At 45.8% G+C, this 25,672-nt stretch overlaps 1 protein-coding gene across 1 annotated transcript in view; it reads right to left on the minus strand.

Moving 5' to 3' along the window:
- LOC111144600 (SH2 domain containing 4A) overlaps window positions 1–25,469 on the minus strand; it is a 57,690-nt gene extending 32,221 nt beyond the window's left edge. The window contains exons 1-4 of the mRNA XM_022498978.1: window positions 25,356–25,469; window positions 19,607–19,990; window positions 8,597–8,756; window positions 6,816–6,990 (exon numbers count right to left, since the gene is read on the minus strand). Coding sequence (XP_022354686.1) covers window positions 6,816–6,990; window positions 8,597–8,756; window positions 19,607–19,787 — 516 coding nt within the window. The 5' untranslated portion in view covers window positions 19,788–19,990; window positions 25,356–25,469. The remainder of the gene's footprint in view (window positions 1–6,815; window positions 6,991–8,596; window positions 8,757–19,606; window positions 19,991–25,355) is intronic.
- Window positions 25,470–25,672: the final 203 nt, after the last annotated feature.

Raw genomic sequence — 25,672 nt, forward strand, 5'->3', positions numbered from 1 at the left:
GAATAAGAACCATACCCTCAGCTCTAATCCAGGGCATCACTTCAGCCTCCTACTCAGACTGCACAAACCATGGAGCCTACGGGCCCCCTCCAGCTCTTCATCTGAACAGTGAAAAGGACCACGGTTGGGCTCGTGATAAAAACAGCATCTTATAACTGAAGAACTTCAGGGAATAATTCTTGTGGTTTCTATCAGATGATACTGGGCAAGCACCTTCATGTTTATAAATTTTCTCAGCTTCTTTTGTAAAGAAACAGTGTTGCTAATTTAATCCCTGTATTATAGAAGGAATGGATTCCTTACAGGATACTGCCTGGAGTCACAGAGCTGCCTGGGAGGATCGAAGCCTCCATTCCCAGACAAGAGGTCTTGCCCTGTGTCAATGGTACGGTTTTACAGTATCTGGTACTTAATCGGGGAGTCTTACCTTTGGCTATCTATTTGTTAAAATGAAAATTTTAAATCACTGTAAGTATATTCTTTAAAAAAAATTTTCATAAAGATTATCTTTGTGAAGAAAATTGTTCTGAGACTGGATCCCAAGTTTTCCAAACCCTGAAGTGGGGATCCAACAACTCTTCTCAAAACTCCTCAATTTGCTTCTTATGGCTCTAAGGGTGAAACAGAAATTCTTCAACCTTGGACTTGGGGCAAATCTTTCATTATTCTACAACAGATCTCCTTGGATAATTTCATCTGCTAATGAAGATACAAAATAAATCATTATTATATCGGTATAAAATAATCCAAAGGCAAACCTATAGATTGGGCCATTTAGTGTTCTGGTTCTGTTAGGTGTTAGACATTTTGGTAGTCAGGGCTGGGGTCCCCAACAAGAAGATATGGAGTCAGGACAGCTAACACAAAACACCACTGACATCCCATTTTGCAGCTTAGACAGGACCACACTAGTGTTCTGCTTTGAAGTCTTTGCAAAAGTGACTTTTGTAAAATATCCTAAAGTAAAAGAATTAACCACAAAGCATTTGTCACCATCATGGGCAAGGGGCAGTTAAGACACAAGCCCCCAGATGTCAGCAAAATAGACCACCCACACATGGACATTAACTGAAATACATAGACAGATACGTGACCAGAGCCCTGATTGGCAGGACTCTGCACACCCTGATTGCTAAGATGGTTCTGCAAAACAGCTCACAAAAATCCCTAAACTTAGAAACTCCAAGGGCAACTCTCTTGGGCCGCCTCCCTCTCTGGGAGCTTTATACTCTTGCTCAATAAACTGCTTTGTTGCCCACCACCGTTTGGTCTACCTCTTCATTCTTCAAAGAGGCCAAAGTGACCAAAACCTGCAGGCACTAAAGACAGAAAATCCTGCAATAGTTCTGTGGAGGGAAGGGTACAACTCTCTACATTTTTTATATGTGAGAAGAATAGCTTTTTCCCATGTGGGCCAAACGATACAGTTTGAGTCTGGGGTGGAAGGCTGTGGAAAAAAGCTCAGAATAAGATTAGGAATAGGAAGCCGATTAACTAAGAAAGACAATGTGTACTTTATTTCCAGAAATGAGACTGGGGTCACCTCAGTCTTGTACTACTGGCCTCAAACCTCACATCTTTGCCTAAATTCTGCTTGAAGATGAAAGTGCAGACCTCACAGTGAGGCCTATCCATTGAAACTCTACAGAAACTCTCCTTTACAGTTATAGTGATGTGAAAAATATTTGACTTCAGGTCACACCTATGGATGTTGTTTTAGGGTCATGAATGTTTAGAGCTGGCAAAACATATGAAGAATCATCCCAGCAAACATCCCATCTCACCAGCTAACTGACGGTCAACAATCTGAATAACTGTGAACAGGATTCTTTCCAAAGCTTGCAGGTAAGAACCCGCCTCAGCCAGAACCTTGATTTCTGCCTCCTGAGACCTCAAACAGAGGACCCAGCCAAGCCTTGTCAGAATTCTGACCAAAGGAGCTGTCATTATTTGGTCCATTTGGTTTACAATAATTTGCTGTGGCGACAATAGAAAACATACATGAGACAAGGCCAGCTCTTTGGGTCATGTGGCCTCTCAGCTCCTCAAATGTGCCTTCCAGGTCCCAACCAAAGTACTTTCTCCAGTCAGGCTGCTCTCCGCCCTGCACCCGCACACATGACGCTTTCCTTTTCCTCACAGACATTCTGTGCTTTTTCTCACAGACATTCTGCAGTTCTCTCTGGCCTCGGGCCTTCCCCCGTCCCTTTCTTCCACAAACTGGGTGAGCCCTGGCCACTCTCCAGCTGGAACTCCTGCCTTACTTAGTACTAAGTGCCTCTCATCTTCTAACTCCTGATGGGTGAAGACCTTGTCCGGTGGCTCCGTTGTGGCTTCATAACGCCTCTCACTACACGTACTGGGACCCCGAGGAACACTTGCTCAGAAAAGCACTGATTCAGTCCATCCCGCCAAGCCCTGCAAGATCTTCACGCCTGCAGCCTGCACGCAGGACATGCTCATAGAGAGGAGGCAAGGCTTTAAGCATTTCTAGCTCAAACAACTCCTTGGATTTGTACTGGACTTTGGCTTTTCAAGCATTCTCAAATGTATTATCTCATGTGATTAAAAAAAAAACGCATGAGATAAACAAGGTGGGTATTTTTTAATTCCCAGTTTTTATAGTTGAGAAAACAAGAGGCTCCAAAAGGTTCAGAGATTTGCCTAGCTAGCAAATCTGCGTGAGGCGGACATGCCGCTCTGAAGATCTGGGGGAGATCTGGAAGAGAAACAGCATGGCAGAGCCGTGAGCTCTGGGAAGCACCACTGCTGTGAATCAGACTGTCGCCAGGTTCGATTTCAAGCAGTTCGATTTCACCGTGTCTGTTTCTCCACTGCTTCCCCAGTCCTCCTTCTTCCTCTCTCTCCCTGTTTTCTTACAGGAAAAGTTCTTCCGTTTAATTTTAAAGCATTCCTGCTTTAGGGAAAAAAAAACCCCAAACTCTCATTCCAACAGTAGGATCATTCAGATACTGATGTGAATACCTTCCCTGGGGCACAGTGAGATGGCCAGAGTGCTGGCCCTGAATTAGAGGACCAGGTTTATGGCACCAGCTCTGCCTCAGATCAGGCTTTGCAGAAACCACTGCCCTTGAGTAGTCCACTCAGAGAGCAAGAGCCTGTTTCACACCTGTTTATTGTGAGGATGAAGTGAAATGGCAAATCGAAGACTTTTGACAGCCCACAGGGCTACACACATTTTAAATGTCAAATTCCTCACCTCAACCATGATCACCCCAATTATTAGCACTAAGGCCAATCTCCCTGCTTCACTAAAGAATATCCTAGGCTCCTGGCTACGCTCTTAGGATGTACTATTCTCTTCCAGTGAAGCTGGCTACGGCATTCATTCAGGCTGATTTCATCTTATTCAAAATACTACTAGTAAACAGGGAGGACAGTGAAAGAGTAAGTGTTGAATTTAACCCAAGTCTTACACAGACCCAGAGGGGTCCCTGACTACATTTGCCTTGACCCTTTCATAAGATAATCAGAGCAGAACTGAGAAACGCTGGCTGACACAAATGCAGAAATACAGTCTATGCTGATGCTTCAGTGCAAATACAAGGGGTCACTATTCACCGGAAGAATGACTTCCCATGGCTAAATGACTCTGCACAAGAGCTTCTACAGTGCTGAATGCACATCAATATATGGGTTGAATTTAACTTTCCCCTACTATCCACAGCCCTTCAGAGAACTAAGGTAAGACCAGTAAGGGGTGCTTTCAGGTTCGGGTCTGGAGTTCTCTGATGATGATCTGTCAAGTGGAAACTTATTACAAATCTAGCAAGGCCATTGTACTTTAGTAAATCTATAGTGGGTTTTCCGTGAATATTGTTCATGATTCTGGAAGACTGATTACTCTTGAACCTGCCCATGGTTATTCAGATAAGCTTCATGATCACTAACTTCAATAAAAACTGCTTAACAATTTTTCTTTTTATAATAAATTTTAGGCCGTGTGCAGATAATGAACATTTAAAGAAATGACAATATCCTTCTAGATATTATACTTAAAATAGATTACAGATGAAATGTGGACCTCTTTACTGTGCAAGCCTGAACCGCATTTTGGAAACATAATCGGATGACTTCCAAAGCTCTAGTCTTGGTTTCTCACCAGAGTTCTCATCTGAAGGTACAGATAGGGGGAATATGATGAATTCTATTTTAAATACCCCAGGGCTATGATGAGAATGAAAGTAGATAAACAAAAAGGAGAGCTTTCTAACTGATTTTTGGGCAAACCACTTATCTCTTTGAGCATTAGTCTGCATCTGTATGAAAGAAATACTTGCATTTTCCATTTCACAGGAATATTATGAAATGAAATAACTATATGAGAAAAAGTTTTGCAAACTCTAAGTCAGCTTGTATATAATTTATTATCATGTGTAAAATCAACTTATATCTACCATCTAAAGTGGCATGCAGAATCCTTGGTATCTCTAAACTAGACTCTGCTCCTTTAAAACCAGCTTCTCCCCCCGAGGTTCCTGTCCATGCTCACAGCATCCACATCATCCCAGGCATCTCAGCTTAGAAACTTGGGTTGTGCTAGGAAGCTTGCCCTCCACCCACTCTGATCCATGAATAATCAGTTCAAATTTAAAAATTTCAAAAAATAAATCTGACCAGGTCAAACCTTTGTTCAAAAATCTTTGGCAATAACCAGTTGTTCTTGAAAAAAGAGGCCAAAACACAAAGTTGTCCCCAAGACCCTGTCCTGTCTGGCCTTGCCCACCCTCTCACTCAATCGTATGCTCTCCTCTGTCCCTTCTGCATTGCAGCCACACAGCCTACTTCGGGCCCTCCAAAGCCCCCTGTTCTTCTACTTACATAGCCTTTGTCCATGCTGTCCCTTTGCTGGAACCACTGGCCCCAGTAATCCTCTGTCATCATCTCCAGCTCCATGTCCTCTGCAAAGCCACCCTGCACTTCCTGCCATTGCTCAAATTCTAGTGTAATAGGGATGCATAGAAACATATCCTTTTCTTGAGATCACTCATTATCTTTTGAAATGACGGGTTATATGAAGTCTCTCTCTGCTTTCTAAACTATAAAGTTCATTCAGCAGTCCTTTCCTTCAATTTATTCTAAAGTTCAGCAGTGATTCTGTCCTTACTCCTCCCTATAATCTCAATGCCTAGCACATAATGGGTACTTTTTAAATGAATGAGTAAACAGCCAATCTTGAGATCTTCTCCTCTCACTGTGTTTATGTGTGTGTGTGTGTATTATATGTGTGTGTGTATAAAATATAATTCCTATAATATTTATGATATAGTAGAACAATAATAACCATGGTATTTAACTTCTATTTTAATCTTCTGTCCTGCTTTTGGAAAAAAACTTTTTTCTATGAAACTATTGTAATTCAGGCACATAGATAAGCATGCATACATAACGCTTTGAAGAAGGATTTTTTTGTTCTTGCTGTTGTTATTCTTCATTTTAGGGGTGCTAGAAAAGGAGTCTGCTATTTGGAGGGAGTTTGGTATTAAATGTGGAATACAAAGCAGCCCTGGGAGGGACTGAATGCTTTACTGCACATGTGAGGAAAGGACCCAGGTCTGACCCTGGTATATAAACCAAATTTTAGAATTTTGTACCCGTAAATATTTTGAGCCTTATATTTGCAGCTCTTTATAAAGCTTCTTTGTATTCCTCATATTAATAAGACAATCAAATGCAATAGTTAAGGAATGACCCAGGGGTCCTACAGACCCCTGTTTCTGTTTGAATCCTGAGTCAGTCTTTTGTCAACTCTAAGTCCTTGGGCAGATCAAATATCCATATTGAACCTCAGTTTCCTTACTTGTAAAATGGACAAATACAGAAACAGTCCCTCGGTCATAAAGTCATTGTAAGAACGATAAGAGACATTCAGCAGTGTGCTTTGCCCCATCATAACGCCATGAAGGAAGCAGGATAGATAACCATAGCCCTGTGCGACTGCCTCAAATAGGTCAAGAGCACACACAACTAGTGTCACAAAGCTGGGGACCTGAGCCAAAGTCAAACAATTGCAAATCCCCTGTTAATTCTCAGTTTAATTAAATTCCTGGCAGAAGAAGGTACTTCATAATATAGTTTTATTGTTCTTCCAAACTATAATCTAAGCAGCAAATGATGTCTGAGCTCTTTAAACCAACTGAAACATGAGAGAGTGCATACCAATTCTGATTATAAAATTCTATTGTGTTGAGGAAATCATGGTCCCCGCAGGCACAGGCAGAATCTATGAAGCCAGAGAGGCATGGAGGTGTAGTCCTCAACAAAACAGGGAAGACTCCACAGAACATAATCTACTTCACAGATACACCAGCTTCTTAGGACTGGGGTCAGTCAGCGGCAGCCTCGGTGCCAAAGCAGGCTCTGACTTGGTAAGTAAGGTTTACGGCACTGGAGCCACACCTGTTCATTTGAGTACAGCTGGGATAGTGCGTGGTCCACGAAGCCTCAAGTACTTACCCTCAGGCCCCTCACAAAGACAGTTACCAACCTCTATTATGGAAGACATATAACGGGGGAAATAAACCCTGAAAATATCTTAAAATGCACAACTCTATTCCTAGTGCTTTCTTCACACCTTCGGTCCCATGAAAAAGGAGTGTTTTACCCTTTCTTGTGAAGTAGCAGGTGACCCAAATTCCCCAAAATGAAGTGAACACCAGCGCCTTCAAGGTCGGAGGGATTTTTCCCAGAGAAGTTTGTGATCCTGATGTTTGACTACATTCATCTCATTGTTCCCAATTCTTTAATTTCCCTGGCTATTAAATTCTGCGTATTTATACATATGAAAGACTCACTGGAATTTTCTCTTCTTCAAGGAGTGGTGCTGGTCTAGAGCCCTTCCCCAGTTCTTCCTCTTCTGTTGCTGCTTTCTTACAGATATTCTGAGTCTCCTGGGTATCTGGTGCTTGCAGATCACAATACTGTGATTTCATTTTCAAGTTATTGGCGAATTCTTTGGACTGAGTTTTTCTGAAGAGAAACAAATGTGGAATTATCAAAAACATTCTCCAACATGGATAGCTTTTCCAAAGCAGATGCCTATATTCAAATCATGTGAAAAACAGTAACAGATACCATTTACCGAGTTCTTACAATATGCTAAGCCCTGTGCGAGTATTTAAAGACATTAACTTAGGGGCACCTGGGTGGCTCAGTTGGCTAAGCATCTGTCTCTTGGTTTCGACTCCTCTTGTGAGATTGAGCCCAGCGCCGGGCTCTGTGTTCAGTGCGGAGTCTGCTTACCCCTCTGCTTGGGCACACTCTCTTTCTCTCGCTCTCAAATTAATAGCATCTTAAAAAAAGAAAAGACACTAACTTATTCCTCATCATAACCCCGTAAGAAGGGCTTGTTATCCTTGCTTACTTGCAAGAGGCTCAAAATAGTTATATTATTTATCCAAGGCCACACTGTGGCGCAGCTAGGATTTGAACCCGGGTCTGCCCGACTTCTGTTCAGAAGCTAAACTGCTGGGGCACACTGCCTTCCTAGGATGCGCAGCTCACACTTCCTTTATCTCTGTACGCCCTTTTATGGTTTGAGTTACCGGAGGGGGTCACAGGAGCGTCAGCAACCCTTGGGACCTGAACCCAGGTCCATATGTCTGCTGCTATCTCATCAGCTCAGAGAGGGCTGTCCCTACTCACGGGGTGACAGCCTTCACAGAAGTCACCCTGGGCCCCCAACAGAGGGGATCCATCCCCTGCCTCACTGAGACCAGCCAAATTACCTTCCTATTTTTGCAGGCGATCATGTCACTTCCTTATTCAAACCTCTAGTGTCCACAGATCAAGGTCCAAAGTCCTAAATCTGGCTTTCAAGGCACTTTAGAGCACGGCCCCCTCTCTCCTGCTACTTGCCCACGTACACCTCAAACATTCAGAAGTCATCATCACCCAAAGAACGAGACATATTCAGAACTAGGGGTTTTGATCATGCCCTTTGCTTGCAATTTCCTTCCTGATATTCTGCAGCTGGAAAACTCTGCTTATCTTTCAAGGTTCAATTCAGATTTTACCTCTTTTCTGGATCGGAATATTGGGCTCAGTTAATGCTCTGTTTGTAGCTGTAGCATGTATCACAGCCTGTATCAGCAGAAGTTAGTTGTGTAACTGCCTGTTTCTCCTCCTCCTCCTAGAAGCTTCTTGTTCATCCTTGAATTCCCACCACCTAGAGCGGTGGAAGCACCTGGAAGGCCTGCTCACTCAGCGGCCCCCTGTGAACAATCTTGCTGGAAGGCCCAAAGCTTAAACAGTCATTGCATTTCTCACTTACATTCCTGATGCTCAGCTGTGTCCGCTTCAGTGCTTTGGCACGACTCTAGGGGAGCCAGGGATCACCCAGGAAACCTCAGCCAGACCAAATCAGATGGCCAGTGAGGACGTCAAACCGCTGATCTGATCGCGTTGCGGGAAGGAAGGGAGCCCCAAAAGTGTAAAGAGACTTGCCGGAGAGATCTACAGTGACTTTTGTAACTCTCAGATCCACCCTACTCTCCCTCCAGATACTCTGAAAAAGAGGCATCTTTGCATCATTTTATAATCCGGCCAGCCTCTCGCTGGCTTGCAGATGGCGTACCTGCGCTCTTCCGCTTCCTGCTCGGCTTTCCGCTGGGCCCTCTCGGCAATAATCTCATTACAGAGCACGTCGTAGGGTTTATCAAGATGGTGTTCGCCCATCACCCAGACCCAGACTTCCTTATCGGCTCCCAGTTTCCAGTGAACAGATTTGCCATTCCCTGTAAGCGAAACAGAATTTGGATTGGACAAATATCTTCAGTCATGGGTTATGATGTTGGCCATCATTAAAGTATTTAGGGTCTTCAAGAAAAAAAGATTAGATGAGACAAAGCACTTCCAGTCTCCTCAGGAACAAGCAGCAGTCCCAGGGAGCAATGGAGGGGGTAGCAGAGGATGGTGGCTACAGCAATGTTTTTTTAAAATATAAATATGAGGGTGCCTGGGTGGCCGAGCGTCTGCCTTCAGCTTGGGTCATGATTCCAGGGTCCTGGGATTGAGCCCCTTGTTAGGTTCCCTGTTCAGCGGGGAGTCTGCTTCTCTCTCTCCCTCTCTCTTTGCCCCTCTCTCCGACCGTGCACTCTCTTCCGCTCTCGCTCATGCTCTCTTTCTCAAGTAAATAAAATCTTTAAAAAAATATGAACATGATTTTTTAATGTGTCCATTTTGTAATTAAAGTAGGAGAGATGGGGAGAAAGCATGCAGTTTGTGCTAACATCTGATATCAGAATCTCTAAGGTCTGAGAATCTTCTTGAACCCCTTAAGTACACAGCTTCTCCAGGGTTTGGTACTTCCATTTTAGAATTGGACTGGCTTTAGTTTAAATCCTAGTCCTACCACTTACTAGCTGTGTGACTTGGACAAATTAATTTTTCTGAGCCTCAGTTTCCTCATCTGCAAAATGGGAATATGACCGACCACCAACAATGCAGGACTGCCATCGGGAGCAGGCTATACCAGCTCTTCCCCTCAGTGCCTGCCACATAATAGGAGTTCATGAGAGGTTAAGTGCTACCATCATCCTATTTACTTCTAGGGCTCCTCAGAGATTCACACCAACTTGTGAGAAGATAATACTACTGGTAGTGTGATACTTAGTGAAGCTACTTAAATGGTCCTTGTTTACAATTGGTCACAGGGGTTGTATTACATTCTAGTTTCTGGACTCCAGAGACAGCCACACAGGTCATGCTCCCTGAACCCAGGGTTATGTGGAAACACACCCAGGAGAAGCCAAGTGGGGCAGTCCCTAAATCTAAAAGCCGCCAGGCAGATCTACCGAGGGCCAATATGGTCCATATTGTGGTCAAGATCCCTGGGCCCTAAGAACCCCAAACTGGCCAGTAGTGTTGAGTGTGGGTAAGAGGGCACCTGATGCAACACATGTGCTTAGAGGTTAGAAATCCACACTGGGATTGTGTCTCATCTTTGTACATTAAGTAGAAGGTTTCCAATTAAAGCATCTTCTGTCCAGTGAATTGTTAACCTACTTCCTACTGTCGCCCCAGGATACATTAAAAAAGCAGGCTGCTCAAACTCAGATGTGTTCTTTGGTTTGGCACCTTACACCCTTCTTGGAGCAATGAAGACTTCTTATAGCGTGAGAAAATGTTAAATAGGTACTGGGGCAGCGGGGAGTTGGGGGGACAGAATCTTCACTCTAAGAGGAGTCAAATGTATCATCCAGAAAGCAGCTGACCTCACACTGTTTTCCCAAACAGAGAAACAGTGAACGTGGCACCAGGTATGAAGAGAAGATCAATCCCAAGCATGCCCTAGTGGGGATGGGCCCTGGCCAGCTCTGGGTTGTGTGAGGAGATGCCAAATGGCTCATTAACTGTGGAAAGCTGTCATACCTCATCAAACTCCCTTTATTACACTCTCTCAGGGCAACTAATAGTATTTTTTACTATGTCCATCTCTCAACCTTCACCTAAGTAACTCTCTACCCATATTTTTGATAGCAGGAGACAGTCGCCCTGACAGGAGAGTGGCAGAGGGCCAGGGGAGGTGGAGAGGGAGGACCCAGGGAGCCTGCAGCATTGCTCAGTGTGGCAGGACACGTTCTCTGGGGAGCCCCGCGGGCTGCAGGCCGGGGTATCACTCTTAGGGGAAGAAGGTGCTGCCTTGAAGGGTGAGGTGGGGGAGAAACCCCAGGATCACCTGTGAACAGAGGAGGGTGCTATGAGTAGAAAAGACTGCCAAAGAAGAGGGCTAGAACCTTGATATTTTAGAAGCAAGGGAGTGGTGAGAATATGGTGGAGGTAAAGAAGCCATGGTTTGGAGGCAAGAAAAAAAAGAGAAGTGTCACATTCAGCCAGATGCCGAAAGAAGGGTTCTTGACAGAATGGCACTGACGATAACATCTGTGCTGAGCGCTTCTCACCTTCAGGAGCTCTTCAGTGTACCTGAGAGCAAAGAGGTTGGAGGGCCTTCAAGGGCTCCCCCACAATGCCCTAAAACCTTAGCGGAGGCTGCTGGAGAAGTTATTCTAGTAAGATGAGTGTTAGCTCCGACACCCTCAATTTTACACCAAGATGGGGGAAGACTATTCAGGCCTGTTTAGTTCACGCCACAAAAACGTACTGAGTTTCTAACTCTGAGCACAATGCGGATGAGCTAAATGCTGCAGGTGCTACAAAGCTCAAACAAATGTGGCCATTTTCCTACAAGTGACCTAGCATCTTCAAGAGAAAGAGCAAGGTATTAGGCTGCTTATTTAATGAATTTTATTGCATATCTACTATGTGTGAGGCACTGAGGTAGACGTGCATAAGCACTTATGAACAAGACAGACCAGCTCCTGCCCTCGGGGAACTTATATCTTAGCTGGTGATAGGAATCGAACACGTAATTAATTATAAAAGTAATACAACTTGGGGAAGGGGGTGTGAGAGGGTGCTAAGGGAATGCGTAAGAAGAACTAATCAATTTGAAGGACCAGGGGAACCTACACCAAAACCACAACAGATTTTAAATCCAGTGAAGATTTGCAGGATGGAGAAATCGTTTTGGAAGCACACAGAAGAAAAAGGAAGTTCTTTGTATTGAGTTTTGGAGGGTGTAAGTTTGGTGACCTGCACAAAGATGGTGTGATCGAAGATCAGAGAAGGAAATCAGGGAAGGGCTGTAGGGAATCAGGTTCTCGGTGAGAGCTGAAGAGAGCTTTGGATGTCGTCTGGCTGTGCACTGAGGATCATGCAGGGGGCGGAGCACACAGGGCACGAGGCACAATTCCCAGACACTTGGCTAAATGATTTAAACTTAGGTCCTGCACTGCATAAAGCCAGAAAGTGGTGTTAAAATCCCAGGGTTTCCACCAACTCTTTATGTAACCATGTATAGGATACCTTACCTCTCTGAGCCTGAGCTCCCTCTCTGATAAAACAGAGGTAGTGAGTCAGACCTCACAAGCCTGTCATGTGATAAATGCTCAAAAATATTAGTTCCATGTTTCTTGATTAAATGACCAGTGAAGAGTCCATGACTGTCGCTGTGCAGATGGTGCCAGGGTCAGAGAAGGGATTTAGGAAGTGCTCGGCCACATCAGCATGTGGGGTGGGTCAGGGAAGTAGGAGAGGCTGTCCAGTGGCTGAGTGAGGACAGAATTGGGGAGAGGTGAGGGTGAAAGACCAGGAGTGAGGTACCCGGGGCCCGAATGAGGGAAAGGTCAGTTAGATTCAGGTGGCTGGAAAGGAAGGACTCAAAGATGATGCCAATATTTTGAGTCTTACTAATGGAGAGGATGGCGGCATAATAAGCAGAGACAGTAATATCAAGAAAATAAATTTGTTTGAGCTGTTTTGGAAATGAAGAATAAATTTTTAATTCTACTAATAATCTACATGGAGAGCTTCCATAGATACCTGAACTACGGCACTGGAGTTCAGAAATGCTGTCGAGACGGACAGTGAATTTGGGAATTCCTTTATAGTTGCCATTGTTGAAGTCACTGGTGTAGAAAAATTGCAAAGGGAATGAAGCCTAGTGAGAACTTTGGAAAAGCATGTGCTCCATTTAGGAGGCAAAAGGGAAGAAAAAGAACATTTTGATTTAAATAGCCAAAAAAAAAAAAAAAAAGAATTTCTGATTCCTAAACATGACATAACATAGGCGCCTGGGGAGGATGCACTGCCATGTGGCCAAGAGAGAGGGTGCTTCCATGCCCTGGAGACACAGAAAGGGGGATGGGGAGCCTTGGGGGTGTCTCAGCAGTCTCTGACTTTGGAGAGTATTTTTAGGGAGACAGGTGGGGGACAGGCTACAAAAGGAGGACAGAAAGGATGGTAAAACATGGAGGCTGTAAGTAAGTATGTGCTCTGGGGAAGTTTATTAGCAAGGAAGTAAAAAAAGGATTCAGTTATTTGTTCAACAAATAAATTTACCGAGCATCTGCTATGTTCCAGGCACTGTATTATAGGCCTTTGAGACAGAAAGGGCAGCTTAGGAGTAAGGATGGTTGAAAGATTTCTTTAAATAGAAGAAACAGGGAAAAGTTTGACACTTAGGGTTTTGGGAGGGGAGAGCAGAAGGATACCAGGGACCAGGCCAGGGGAATGATGGCAGGGGGAGTGTGCAAAGAACAGGTAAGGAAGAAAATGTTGACAAGAAGAGAAGAAAAGCTCCTATCTGCCAAGAGTTGAAAACTGATAGACTTACCCACATTTCTGGCCCCAGTGTCCTTCCTCAAAGTAAATGTATACACTGAAGAGATCCTACTGGGCAGGCACTGCATCTTATTATAACTTAATGCTATCTACACATTCTGGACTTTTTTGTCTACTTCACCTTGACATTATATGCACTCTTTAGTCAGAGGACAGTGAGAAAGGGACCTTTTCATAGCACTTCCATTTAATTATAAGGTTTGCTCCCACAGTACTTGAATCATGTTTGTGTGCTGCAGCATTCTTCATATTTGCTAGCTTAGGGATTCTTGAGAACTCCTAAAACCAACTTTTCTAGGACAGTAGAGCAGTCCTGCTTCATACTACACCACAAAGCAGTTCTTAAGCAGGTATGGACTCTCATCCATACCTCTTTCACATATACAATCTCTAAAGAGGCAATGCCCTGACTTCTCCTCACATGGTGGGCCCAGCAGAGGACAAGACTAGAAGTGTCAGTGTGGATCATCTTGGGTTCAGGTCAGTGCAAACCCCAGGGCTCTCCCCAAACTAAGACTCATTCAGAGGGTTGGTAACTGGTCTCCACTCCAACTAGATCCAACTCAGAAGGACAGCCATAGTAACAGGCGAGGATGAGAAATGGAGAGAGAAGAAATATATACCATGTCCCTACAAAGAGAAGACCAAAAACTGAACAGAAGTCAGAGCATCTACACCAGGGGCCTCCTAACAAATTTACATATTAAACACATTGGGAGTATCATCAGGACTGACAGCAGCACCTACCAATACCCAGGTTGCTAAAATATGATATATTTGCCTAAACTCCCAACCTCTCAACTATTTCCCGCCACTCTGGCCTCTCCTCTAGGGACCCCCAACCCCACATCCAGAAACCAAAAGATCCAGGCTGGTGGCACCTCTAGGATGCAAGCGGTATAGCCATGTCCCTTCTAACTGATGGCCATGCCATGTCTGCCATTAAATATTTAGAGTATCACCCAAGGCCATTACTAACCCCATCTTACAATGAGGAAGCTGAGGTTCAGGGAGGGTACTTAACTTGCCCAAGATCACAGAGTTAGTGAAATTGGAACCAGAATTCAAAGCCAGTCCATGAGATTACAAAACCTGTGTTTAAGACAGCCTTATAATGCATCGTCCAAACCGAAACACTTCTGAGAGCAAAAGGGAAACCCACCTAAAGGTACGCCAGGACAATGAATGTAGATAGGGCTCTGACACACAAACTTGGGCGTGGGGACTTGATCACATTTCCTCCTGGCCCTGAAGAGCAGGACAGGCCAGGAGAAGGTGAGACTCAGCCCCAGGTGCTCGCAGAGTCCCATAGGGACTTCCTAAAATTGAAATTACAACTGTTGCTCTCCCCATCGTTTGCTAGACTTGTTAACCTGGGTTCATAATCTTATAGTTGCTAATATTAAAGTCCATCTTTCAAATTTTAAATAATTGTTATGCTTATTTTAGAGACAAAAGGACAGAAAGGAAGCTGGAGAACCTGCATGGTGCTTGGGCTATAGCCCAGGAAAGCAGGTGGTGCTACGGACAAGTGAGAACTTGAGTCAGGAGAGGAGGCCAGCTTACAGGGGCTCAGGAAGGTGAACAGAAGGAAGAGATCCATAATTATCCTGCAGGTGCTCACCAGGGAAGAAGATAAGCCCAGGTAAGCTATCAAGCTCAGAGTTAGGGGAGGGCAGGAGACAAGGCCAGAACCAGTGGTTCAGAACAGAGTTGGAGTAGTAGATCTGGACCTGGGTTCAAATAACAGTAACCATATAAATGACCTTCCCTGCTTGTTTCCTTATTTATAAGAAGAAAGGCGACAACACGTACCATCCCAGATTCTTGTGAGGTTTAAATGAAATAGCATAAATATAATGCTTATGTCTGGCACATCCTAACAGACCAGAACCTTGGTAAGGGAAAAGCTCTAGGCAAAGGAACAAATGACATAAAATCTATGGGTTCGGTGACTAGCTGTGTGGCTTCCAGGTTTCTGGCTGTAGTGACAAGGGGAAAAAAGCAGTGCCACTGATTATAACAGAGAATGAGAGGCAGGGTCAGGCGTGGGGGTGGTGAGGAGGACAGAGGTGACACTGACGAGCTTATGGGTCATATGAATGGGAACACTCATTAACGGAATGGACACTGAGGCCGAAGCAGGTGAGAGGCCTGGCTTGGCAGTATGGCTTTGAGCGTGGCTGGCATATAGGTGGTGTTTAACCCTAAAAAGTAGAAGCAGAAGCCTCCGGGCTGGCTCAGTTGGTTGGGCGTCTGACTCTTGATTTTGGCTTAGGTGGTGATCTCAGGGTCATGGTCATAGAATTGTGTCTGGGTCCACACTGAGCACAGAGCTTGCTTGGTATTCTCTCATCCTCTTCCTCTGTCCATTGCAACCCTCATCCCCTGCTGCCCACCACCACTCATGCTCTCTCTCTAAAAAACAAACAAACAAACAAACAAACAAAACCAAAACAAAAAAATGTAGAAGTGGTACCGCAGGGAGATAACACAGGGACCTTAACCTAGGATCTGTGAACCTGATCTGTGAACAAGATTTAGGGAGACTGTGAACATTGTGAAACTATGCACAAAATGTTGTCAGTGTAGCGTGCATTTTCCCTGATCCAAGCTGTCGCTAAATTTTCAAAGGAGTCTCTGAGCCTCTCAACCCCACCTCCAGGTTACAAACCACCAGTGCAGAGTGAGGCACCCTGGGGGGAATATGGACATTTGAGGGTCAGGCGGAGGTGAAAAAGAGACTCAGAGAGGCCACTCCAGAGTCCAATGATGCTGAGGAATTGACGAGATCAGAACCGAGACCTTCCATGGAGTCACTGCCCTGGCTTTAGCAGAGAAGGGAGGGGAGAAGTGCCACTGCTGGTGGAACACACCGGTGGTTTACGGCCATTTCACGAGAAGGGGAAGGCTCTGCATAAGGAAACGTGTTCACCTAGTAGCAACGAGAATGCAGCAAATGAAGTTTCATGAATCCAAGTCCGTTTCAAGGGCACACATAGCCCCTCCCGCACCATACACAGCGACCAGATCCCAGCCTCCTGCTTAGGTTTCTGTCGGCTTGGAGGCCCCATGAGACAAGTGCTGGGCAGTCCTCTACGGAGTGAAGGCCTCTACTGTTCGTGTTACCAGAAAGAAATCACACAGAATAAAGGCAGGGCCCTGACGCAAGCACACATCTTGGATGTGTGCAAGGCACTTGCAGACAAGAGCAGCGTCTTAAGCTCCAGGTAAGCTGGACATGTAGCAGATTTGTCAACAGTGCCCGCTTTGGGAGAGTCAGACTCAGGGTCTGTTGCAGCTCTGCACTTACTAGCTGTTGCCCTGTTGAGCTAGTTACTGTCCCAGCCTCACTTCCTTCCATCCGTAAAATGTGAATGGTAATTCAGCTTCAGGCGTGGCTGTGATGATTTAATGAGATAATAAATTTAAGACTGAGCTCAGGTCTGATACATCATCAGCTCAGTGGTGCTACTTTTACAGTCTAGAGCAGCACTGTCCAAATGTGAGCTCTGAGCCTCTCAACCCCACCTCCTCTGTAATTACACATTTTCTAGCAGCCCCATTACCAGAGTAAAAGAAATAGTACAAAATCATTAATGTGGTTATTTTTTTTAAAGATTTTATTTATTTTATTTGACAGAGATCACAAGTAGGCAGAGAGGCAGGCAGAGAGAGAGAGAAGAGGAAGCAGGCTCCCCGCCGAGCACAGAGCCCGATGCGGGGCTCGATCCCAGGACTCTGGGATCATGACCTGAGCCGAAGGCAGAGGCTTTAACCCACTGAGCCACCCAGGCGCCCCTAATGTGGTTATTTTATATCATTCTTCCAATCGAGTCTTTGAAATCTGGTAATTTACACTTTTACCAATCCAGACTACTCTCATTTCTCTGTGCTCAGTAGCCACACATGGCTAGGGGAATGCCCTCGGGGACACCAAGCTCTAGACCTCCAGGTATGTGTCCTCCAGCAGCCAGAGGAGATACAGAATTCTTCCCCTCTCTAAAAATCACATTTCCCCATTACATTTTGAAATTATTTTCTGCTCTATTACTAAGTTAAATCCACACTTCTAATTGCTTTTCAGACCTTTCTACTGTAGCTGTAAGACTGCTAAAAGGTTCCTGGTATACACAATATGCAAACATTTTAGTGATGCTCTTTGAAAACTCACCATAGTGGACGGTATAGAGAAGAAAGTGACCAGATGATAATGAAAGAATTGCCAAGTGATGAGCTAAAATGGCGCAAAGGAATGAGGGGGAGGGGAGGGCATAAGATATATTTAAAGAGCCAAGAAAAGGACAATCTCTAAAGCTTCGGCCTGGCTAAGAACTGCTATGAAGAAGCAGCACTAAAGTCAGCTGGGTACAAGCTGGGTGGGGTGGGAGAGGCCGGGAGCACAGGCCCGAAAGGAGCAGAAGCACACAGTAGGTCCGCAGTACAGATACACTCCTGGGGAGCACCAGCCATAACACTGCCTTGTACTATCTGTGGCTTTATCTTCAAAGGCAGAAGAAGATGAAAGATGGAAAAGTGCTGTGTTTTAGGGAAAGTTGGGAAGGAATCTCAAAACTTTTCTTTTTCTGTAGTCACAAGAGAGAACTAATCTAGTGTAAAATGTATTTTTCCAAGTGTTAAGTTTAAAGGAGTAATAAACTTTTGGCATGAAATTCAGATAGAATGTTCACTGCATATACTAACATAATTTTTAATTGATCATTTAATTAAATAAAGTAATACAGATTTTCTAAGAGGTAGAGTCAAAGTCTTCAAAAAGATAATTTAAGCAAAGAAATGAAATTGCTGTCTTAAGTAGTCACAAGGAGACCACTTCAGCAAATGTGAGAACCCCAAAGTCTTACAAAGTGTTTGGGCCACTGACATTAGGGGCAAGAACCCTTCAGCTCTCACAGCCCCAAAGTTACCCAACACATCAATGTATTCTCTTCACAATGAACAATGGTGCCCAGAGGGGTCCAGCTCTATCTGATAAACTCTGGCTCAACAATGCAGGGAGATGTATAAGCCAGTTAAGAAAGATAAAAGGGCCGTGCTTCCGTTTGGACATGTTACTTACTGAAGTAAAAAGTCTATTTCAGGTCTGTGAAATCCAGTAAATCTGGGTACCTACTGGTGGTGTGATTTTGCATATATTACTTAACTTCTCTAAGTTTCACCACCTATAAAACAGACAATACCAACTTTGCAGACGTTTTGAGAAGATAAGACCTACTGTATATAAAAGTGCTTTGTGTAGTGTCTGACAAAACACGTTTCTAATAAATAGCTATTATTGATAACAATAAATGCAACAGTCATATTTATTTCCATATCATTATAAAGGTTTAATTGGAAAGGTTTCAAATAAAGGGAGTATAAGGTAAAGGTCACTAAACTGACTTCCTTTTTGAGTCTGTGTATACCAGCATGCAAGTGAAATTCACTTTCTCCATCTCCGAAACCCTGAATGGTTTTATCACATTTTATGTTTCCTGGCTTAATGAAAAATGAGGAGAAATTAGTCTTGAATGCCTCTGCAAGTGACCCTGAAAAACTGTTTTTTTTTTTAAACAACTTAGGTATTCATCCATGACAGAATTTGTGCTAGGGGAGGGCGAAGAGCAGAGGTGGTTACTGTGTGCTTTTCTACGTCTGCGTGTGTATATGCTTCAAGTCTTGACGTACAAGAATTCCTTGCTCATGGTCTCAAAAGGATCTCTCAAGCTACCAGGGGTTCCTTGGGTCAGGAAGAAAGACAGCTGAAAAATTAACTCACATTAAAAAATGTGTAGTATGGAGGTGCCTGGCTGGCCCAGTCGGTGGAGCCCGTGACTCCTGACTCGGGGCCACAAGTTTGAGCCCCATGCTGGGCACAGAGATTACTTAAAAAAAAATGTGTAGTATGACTCCCCCTCCCCCACAGCAGTATTTACATTTTAAGAGGGAGTTTTCCTAAGAAATGATAACACAAAGAAAAATCTCTGAAAGTCTAAGAAATGTAAACATAATTGCTGTAAGAATCCTGATATAATGCCTTTGTATGCTGCTAATAGGATACAGACCCCAGTGACCATAAGTGGGAGAGAAGCCCTTCCTTAGGACCCCTCAGATCAAACCGTACAGGTGACTTTTTACTTCAGCTTAAGGTCAGTCTGGTTTCAAGTAGGAAATCTGCTTACAGCTACGCAGGTTCATGGCAAATGCTGTGCACGTGTGGGTATGTGCACGTAAGTATAAACTTCAAGCTGACAAATTACACTGTTAGAACCTCAACAACATTTAGGGTCCTTCTACCAAACTGGAACTTGCCCCTGACTTGTTTCTGACGAGTGAGAACTGTTAAAACAAGCCAGGAGCCACGTTACTAACACATTCACGGAAGAGACCCAGGTAAGTTTACCTTTCTTCGGCCTGGATGTCACTGGCAAGGATTCCTTTTTTTCCATTGCTGCTTCTCTTTCTTTCCATCGGCGGATCTGTTCCTCCCTCATCTTGAAGAACAGGATCTGTTTCTGTTCTTCGCTGAGCTCTGCCAGCAGATCGGGATCTATGTACATCTCTGATAGTATCTGTTTCAGCATCTTTGCAGGCCTGGAGTCTTTTACACCTGTGGCAAAAGTTCTTGAAAATGCCTTCCACGTGTGCCTCCCCTGGCCTGGCACCTGGACGCACCCACAGGCCTTCCCAGAGACTTGCAGCAATCCTAGTGACTAGAACGACAATTCCGAGAACTGGCTCTTGGTTCCTGGCACCAAAGATACTGTTCACAGTGCTGTTCGTGAACCTGCAAAGGGCAACCGGCAGAAAGCAGGCAGCCAGGCAGGGGCAGGCTCGTGAATTAAGTTTGGAGGAAATACAATATCACTTTTCATTTCAGGTGAAAGGAGAAGAAAGCTGAGGCAGGCTTTGTTAAGAGTTTGTGTAACCCCATCCCATAATTTCCAAACACTTTATCAACAAAACAAAACAAACCCTAACTTTTACAGGTCAGTCTCAGGGAAACAAAAAAAATTAACAGAGGTTTGGCCTTCTCCCAACTAAGCAAACATATTATTACCTCAGAGTCTAATCACCAACTGTATGGCTGAGAAAAGGATAAAAGAAAAAAGAGGCACAGGAAGAAATTAAAAGGTTCTCTCCAAACAACTTATTTCAAAAGAAAATACTGTTTTTGAGATTTCACAGAATTACCTACCTCAAACCAAAATGGGGCCATCCTCAAGGAAGGAAAAAGAAATAGAAATTAGACCACAAGGCAATCTTCCCATTTCCCCTCAAAAGCAGCACTAAATAAACACAATCATGTACTTCATCTTCACAGAAGGACAAGGAAATTTCCAGATGACCTACCAGAACCATGAGAACAGTGGAGGTGCAGGAGAAAACATCCGTGTACACTCTGGAAAGTCACCAGGTTTTAAATGTACCGTTCTATCTATCTAATTTAATAAAAACTAAATTTACATACCAGAAAAACTGGGGGAATAAAGAGGAAACTAGGTTAGTTACAAAGGATCCCTGCTTTACAAAGGAGTTCCTTAGAGGACCCCTTTAACAAGAAGCCACAGACTCATGCACTCACAAGTGGGTTCACAGTGGTTGGGGGAGGGGGACAATTCCACTGGGGTTTCCTCTAATTTGCGCATTTCTGTTTGGTTTGTTTTAAAACTTTTAATTTTTTTTCAATACACAAAAAAGCTTGCTTACTGAGACTTTTCAGGATCACCTATGTTTAAGAAGTTGACTAGTAAATTGGTGCTCACATGCTTCAAATAATCTCACCACCTGGCCATACCTCTCAAATACCTGTTTGGCCAAGCTCAATGCAAACACTCATAAACTTCAGACTATCACTTAGTCATACCATGGCTGCTTTTAGTTCCTTCACCCTGTCATTCCCATGGGTCAGATGGTAAAGTTCCCTGGGAGTCAGCTTCCCCTCTTCTTCTTCCCTGCAAAGCTGCTCCTTCATTTACACAAGCATGTTGAACAGTTGGGGTCCCCCAGAATGTCTGCATACACAGCACATAGTTAAACTCACTATCCATTGTGTAGCTGGGACCTTTATTGAGGCTACAACTATTCTTAGTAATTGCATCAATCTCCCGCAGCGTTCAAACTACTGGAACTCAAATGGAACACAGTATTTAGAGAAAAATTTTAGGGGCGCCTGGGTGGCTCTGTTGGTTAAGTGTTGGACTCTTGATTTCTGCTCAGGTCATGATCTCAGAGATCGAGCCCCACATAGGGCTCTGCACTGAGGATGGAACCTGCTTAATATTCTCTCTCTCCCTTTCCCTTTGCCCCTCCCCAATCTAAAACAATTAAAAGAAAAAAAAGAGAAAAGTTTTAAAAACAATTAAAAGCAGTATTTGACTCTCAGTCATGTCCCTCCTACACTCCCTTCCTACTTCTGTATTTGAAAGATGACCCTTGGCTTGGTATGCCAGCCAAAGAACTGATGTCCTGTAATGCTTTTTTTTGGACTCCTGGGTTCCAGCAAGCTTCTTGAGGGGCAGGGCCGACTAAATCTACACCAGAGGAGAGTCTGCCAGACTCTCGTCTTCACAGGAACCACAGCGAGGACGTGGTTCCTCTGCCCACTAGACTCCAGTGCTCTGAGATGAAGCGATAAAAAACCAAGGTGAATGACTCCTTGATGTTCCAGTAAATGTCCTTATGTTGGCACATTCCATGCCTCCAGTGATTGACTTGAACAAAAAATAAAACATGGTAGAAAAGGAGGAACTCAGTGAAGCCTGAGGCTTTGTGTTCTGTTCCCCATTTTGAGTGGGGTGAATCTTAGCAACAGTGATGGTGTGGCCTAAACACTGAAAGCCCGAGAGTGCCTAATTCCCATTGTTCCCCTTTTCTCCACCCCGAGTACTGACAATGAGAGCTTACACATGCTGCGCCAGCCGCTACCTTCAGCACCTTGTGTGTTTTAACTCATTTACTTTTCACAATCCCTCTTAGGATTCAGTTCCTCCCTACCCCCGTCTCACAGATGAAGAAGACAGAAAGTGGCTGAGCTGGGCAGTCTGGCTCTAAGTCGGCTCTCCCGTACTCTACTAGTATAGGGGGGTTTCTTTGTAAGTCTGGAATCAGCACATCGTCAGGATGTGGTACCACAGGTGAAATTTCAGAAAGAAGACCTGCACATTTTGGCAGCAACATCAATGCTGACTGGAAGGTGCGTGACATAATGCCTCTGAGCGGCAGAAGCCTCATCTAGGGAACTTCAGGAAAGCTGAGGGGAGGCCAGGTCATTGAAAAAACCTCGACAGGAAGGGCAGCAGGGAACTGTCATGGCGGCCCAGGCATGGATGTTGTTTGCCCACTTTATTCATCAGGACTTCGTGTTCTCAGTTTCCCTTCTCAGAGCTGCTAGGAGTTGCACGAATGGTACAGCCTCTCACAGGTGTGAAGGGTTCCATGGCACCTCTGTGATGAGATACTCAAGCTCGTTCACAATTTTAATTTGAGTTTGTTTTGCCTTTTCAACAAACATGGATTTTTAGCATTACATTAACTACTGGATCTTGAAGGAAAGACACTGGCTTCCCTGTGTCCTCAGAGAGTACCTGGGGGCTCAGCTGGCAACTACTTTGAGGTCAGGTGGCTGAATAGTGTGCATGCCATTCTAAGGCTGTTGATGCCCAGCGGGTATGAATTAACTCCTTCCTCAGGCTCTCAGACAGAAAACTCAAATAGCACAGAGTGCTGCTCACAGGACACCCAGCAAGGACCCCAGCGCGGGCTTCTCAAGAGCTGTATGATTTTCAGCTGTCATTTCACTACTCTGTTTTCTTGTCTATGAAATGAGGGACTGCACTGTACATCTCTGTAATTTGAAGACTATGTCATATAGCCTTAGTGAAGGTGCAGAGACCAGTGCAGCAAGGGTAGAGGAAATAGAAATAAGGAAACGAACTTGGGTTTTTCCTACTTTCACTCCCTGACAGGACAGCTGCTGACACTGACTCAGACTTGGAATGACTTTCCCCATCTAACAAACTGAGTGCAGCAAAATTCCAGTTATTCAAGATCCAAAAAAAAAAAAAAAAAAAAAAAGCTAAGCTAAGCTAACTCGGTTTTCTTGTTGTATACAGCACCTTACTCGAAAAAGAGAAATGACAAACAACAGGCCCACATCTGCTATTTATTCCAAAAATGAATTTCTAAAGGGTGATAGGATCAGTTGTTTTCCAGGATACCAAAGATTTGGCCTCTCACATCTTCCATAGCCCTATTCAACAAAATAAAAATTGTGCTTTTAATGATTCTGAGACCCTGAACAGGCGGAGCCAGAGATAAAGCCTAAATCATAGCAGTAACATGATATGGACGGTAAGACTTTAATGTTAAGAATATAGTTTGGGGATGCTTGGGTGCCTCAGTTGGTTAAGCATCCCACTCTTGGTTTGGCTCAGGTCAGGATCTCAAGGTGGTGGGATGGAGACCTGCCTCTGGCTCCTCACTGACCTTGGAGTCCGCTTGTCCCCCTCCATCTGCTCCTTACCCCCACTGGCTTGCTCTCTCCCAAATAAACAAATAAATAAATTAATTAATAAATTAATAATCTTAAAAAAAACCCGAATATAGTTTGAATCCTACTTCTTTTAAAATGGCCAGCTATTTTCAGACTTTCAGTTATCTCGTTCAACTTTACCTTATAAAGTTTATCTGCAAAAGGATTACTTTTGAGGATAAAATGAATTAACAGAAGTGACACAATTTGGTACTAAGTTTTGTACATATATACGATTCTTCAGAAATTTGAAGTTACTGCACATTCGGATTTATCTAGAAAACCCCACTCATGTGCCAAATCTATGCCCACATATGACTTTCACTGATTTAAATCCATTAAATGATTATTCACTTTTAAAAGCTCCAAGTCGCTTCTATTAAGCAGGCAATCAGAAGCCTTTTAGAGGGGTGCCTGGCCGGCCCAGTCCGGAGAGCGCTCAGCTCTTGATCTCTGTCCTGGGTTCGAGCGGACCTGGGGGTAGAGTTTTACTTTAAAAAACAAAACAGGGGCGCCTGGGTGGTTCAGTGGGTGAAGCAACTGCCTTCAGCTTAGGTCGTGATCCCGGACTCCTAGGATCGACTCCACGTCGGGCTCCCAGCGCCGTGGGGAGTCCGCTTCTCCCTCTGACCTTCTCCCCTCTCATGCTCTCTCTCTCTAAGAAATAAATAAAATATTTAAAACAAAACAAAAAACTTTTCAGGAGCCGAGGAGCCCAAGTTTAGAGAGAGGTGCCCCTGCTTCTGCCCTGTAACCCCTGAGGAGAGAATGAGAAGGAGAAGACCGACGGACGAACTGGCATCTCCACGCCCACCCCTCCAGGGGCCCGCTTGAACCCCGAGGGCAGGGGCGGGCAGAGACGCCCGCTTGGCTGAAGAAGACCGTCGCCGGGGGGACCTGGGGCTACCGTCGGTGTCCGCCGTCTAGCGCGCGGGCGGGTGGCGACGCGCGGCCCCGAAGCCGGCCCCGCCCGCGGCGCCCGAACCCACAGGGCAGCCCTGGCACCCGCGCGCTGGGAAACCGGCTCCCGGGCCTCCCCGGCAGGTCTGGCGCGAGGGAGGTCGGCACGGCCCTACCCCACGTGTGTGCGAGCGCCGGTCCGCGGCTGCCGTCGCTGCGGGGCGCAGGCCGGGGCGCCCGTAGCGGGCCGGCGGGGGACCGGCGTGCGGGCGCCGGAGGCCCCGACGGACGCGAGACCCGCGGGGCGCCGAGGCCGTCCTGCCGGAGCTCGGAAGTCCTGGGCCAGCCCCACCGCTCCACGCGGCCGCCTCCGGCCCGCCCCGGCTCAGCGACGCGAGCGCCCCTCAGGCACACGGGGGCCCGCCCGGCGCCCCACAATTGCCCCGGACCTCCCGAGTGCGTCGCGGCCCTCCCTCCGGGGACCCCCGCCGCTCACCCGCCGCGGCTCAGACACCGGACACCGACACCGGACACCGGTCGCCCGCCGGCCCGCGCGGAGGGGTCCCTGGGGGGCGCGTGCAGGCCAGGATGGGCTCGTGGCGGCCTCCCCCAGGCCCCCTCACCGCCGCGCCTTCGGCGCGCCCCCTCCAGCCCCCCCCCCGACACCCCGTGTTCTGCCCCCGCTCTCTGCCCCCCCCTCCCCTCCCCAGGCACCTACCCGTGCAGGGCCCTGCGCTCCCCTCGGAGGGGGACCGAAGCAACACCACGTCCACTTGGGCCGCCAGAAGCTGTCGGGGAAGGAGGGGCGAGCGGGCCAGGCAGAGGCGCCGGCGAGCGGCACGGGCCGGCGGACAAACACCCCGGCCGAGATGTTGGCCAACAGTGTCCCTCAGCCCCGGCCTGCCCGCGCCGCCCCGCCCGCGGCCCGCATGCCAGAGTGGCTGACTGGGCGCTCGCGGCCCCACCCGGGCACCTGGAGACGCTCCAGGGCCAGACGGCGGCGAGGCCGTGCGGCCTGCTGCGTCCCGCCGCGGC

This window comes from Enhydra lutris, unplaced genomic scaffold (assembly GCF_002288905.1).
Source record: "Enhydra lutris kenyoni isolate GAN:26980312 unplaced genomic scaffold, ASM228890v2 scaffoldscaffold11, whole genome shotgun sequence".
Taxonomy (NCBI): domain Eukaryota; kingdom Metazoa; phylum Chordata; class Mammalia; order Carnivora; family Mustelidae; genus Enhydra; species Enhydra lutris.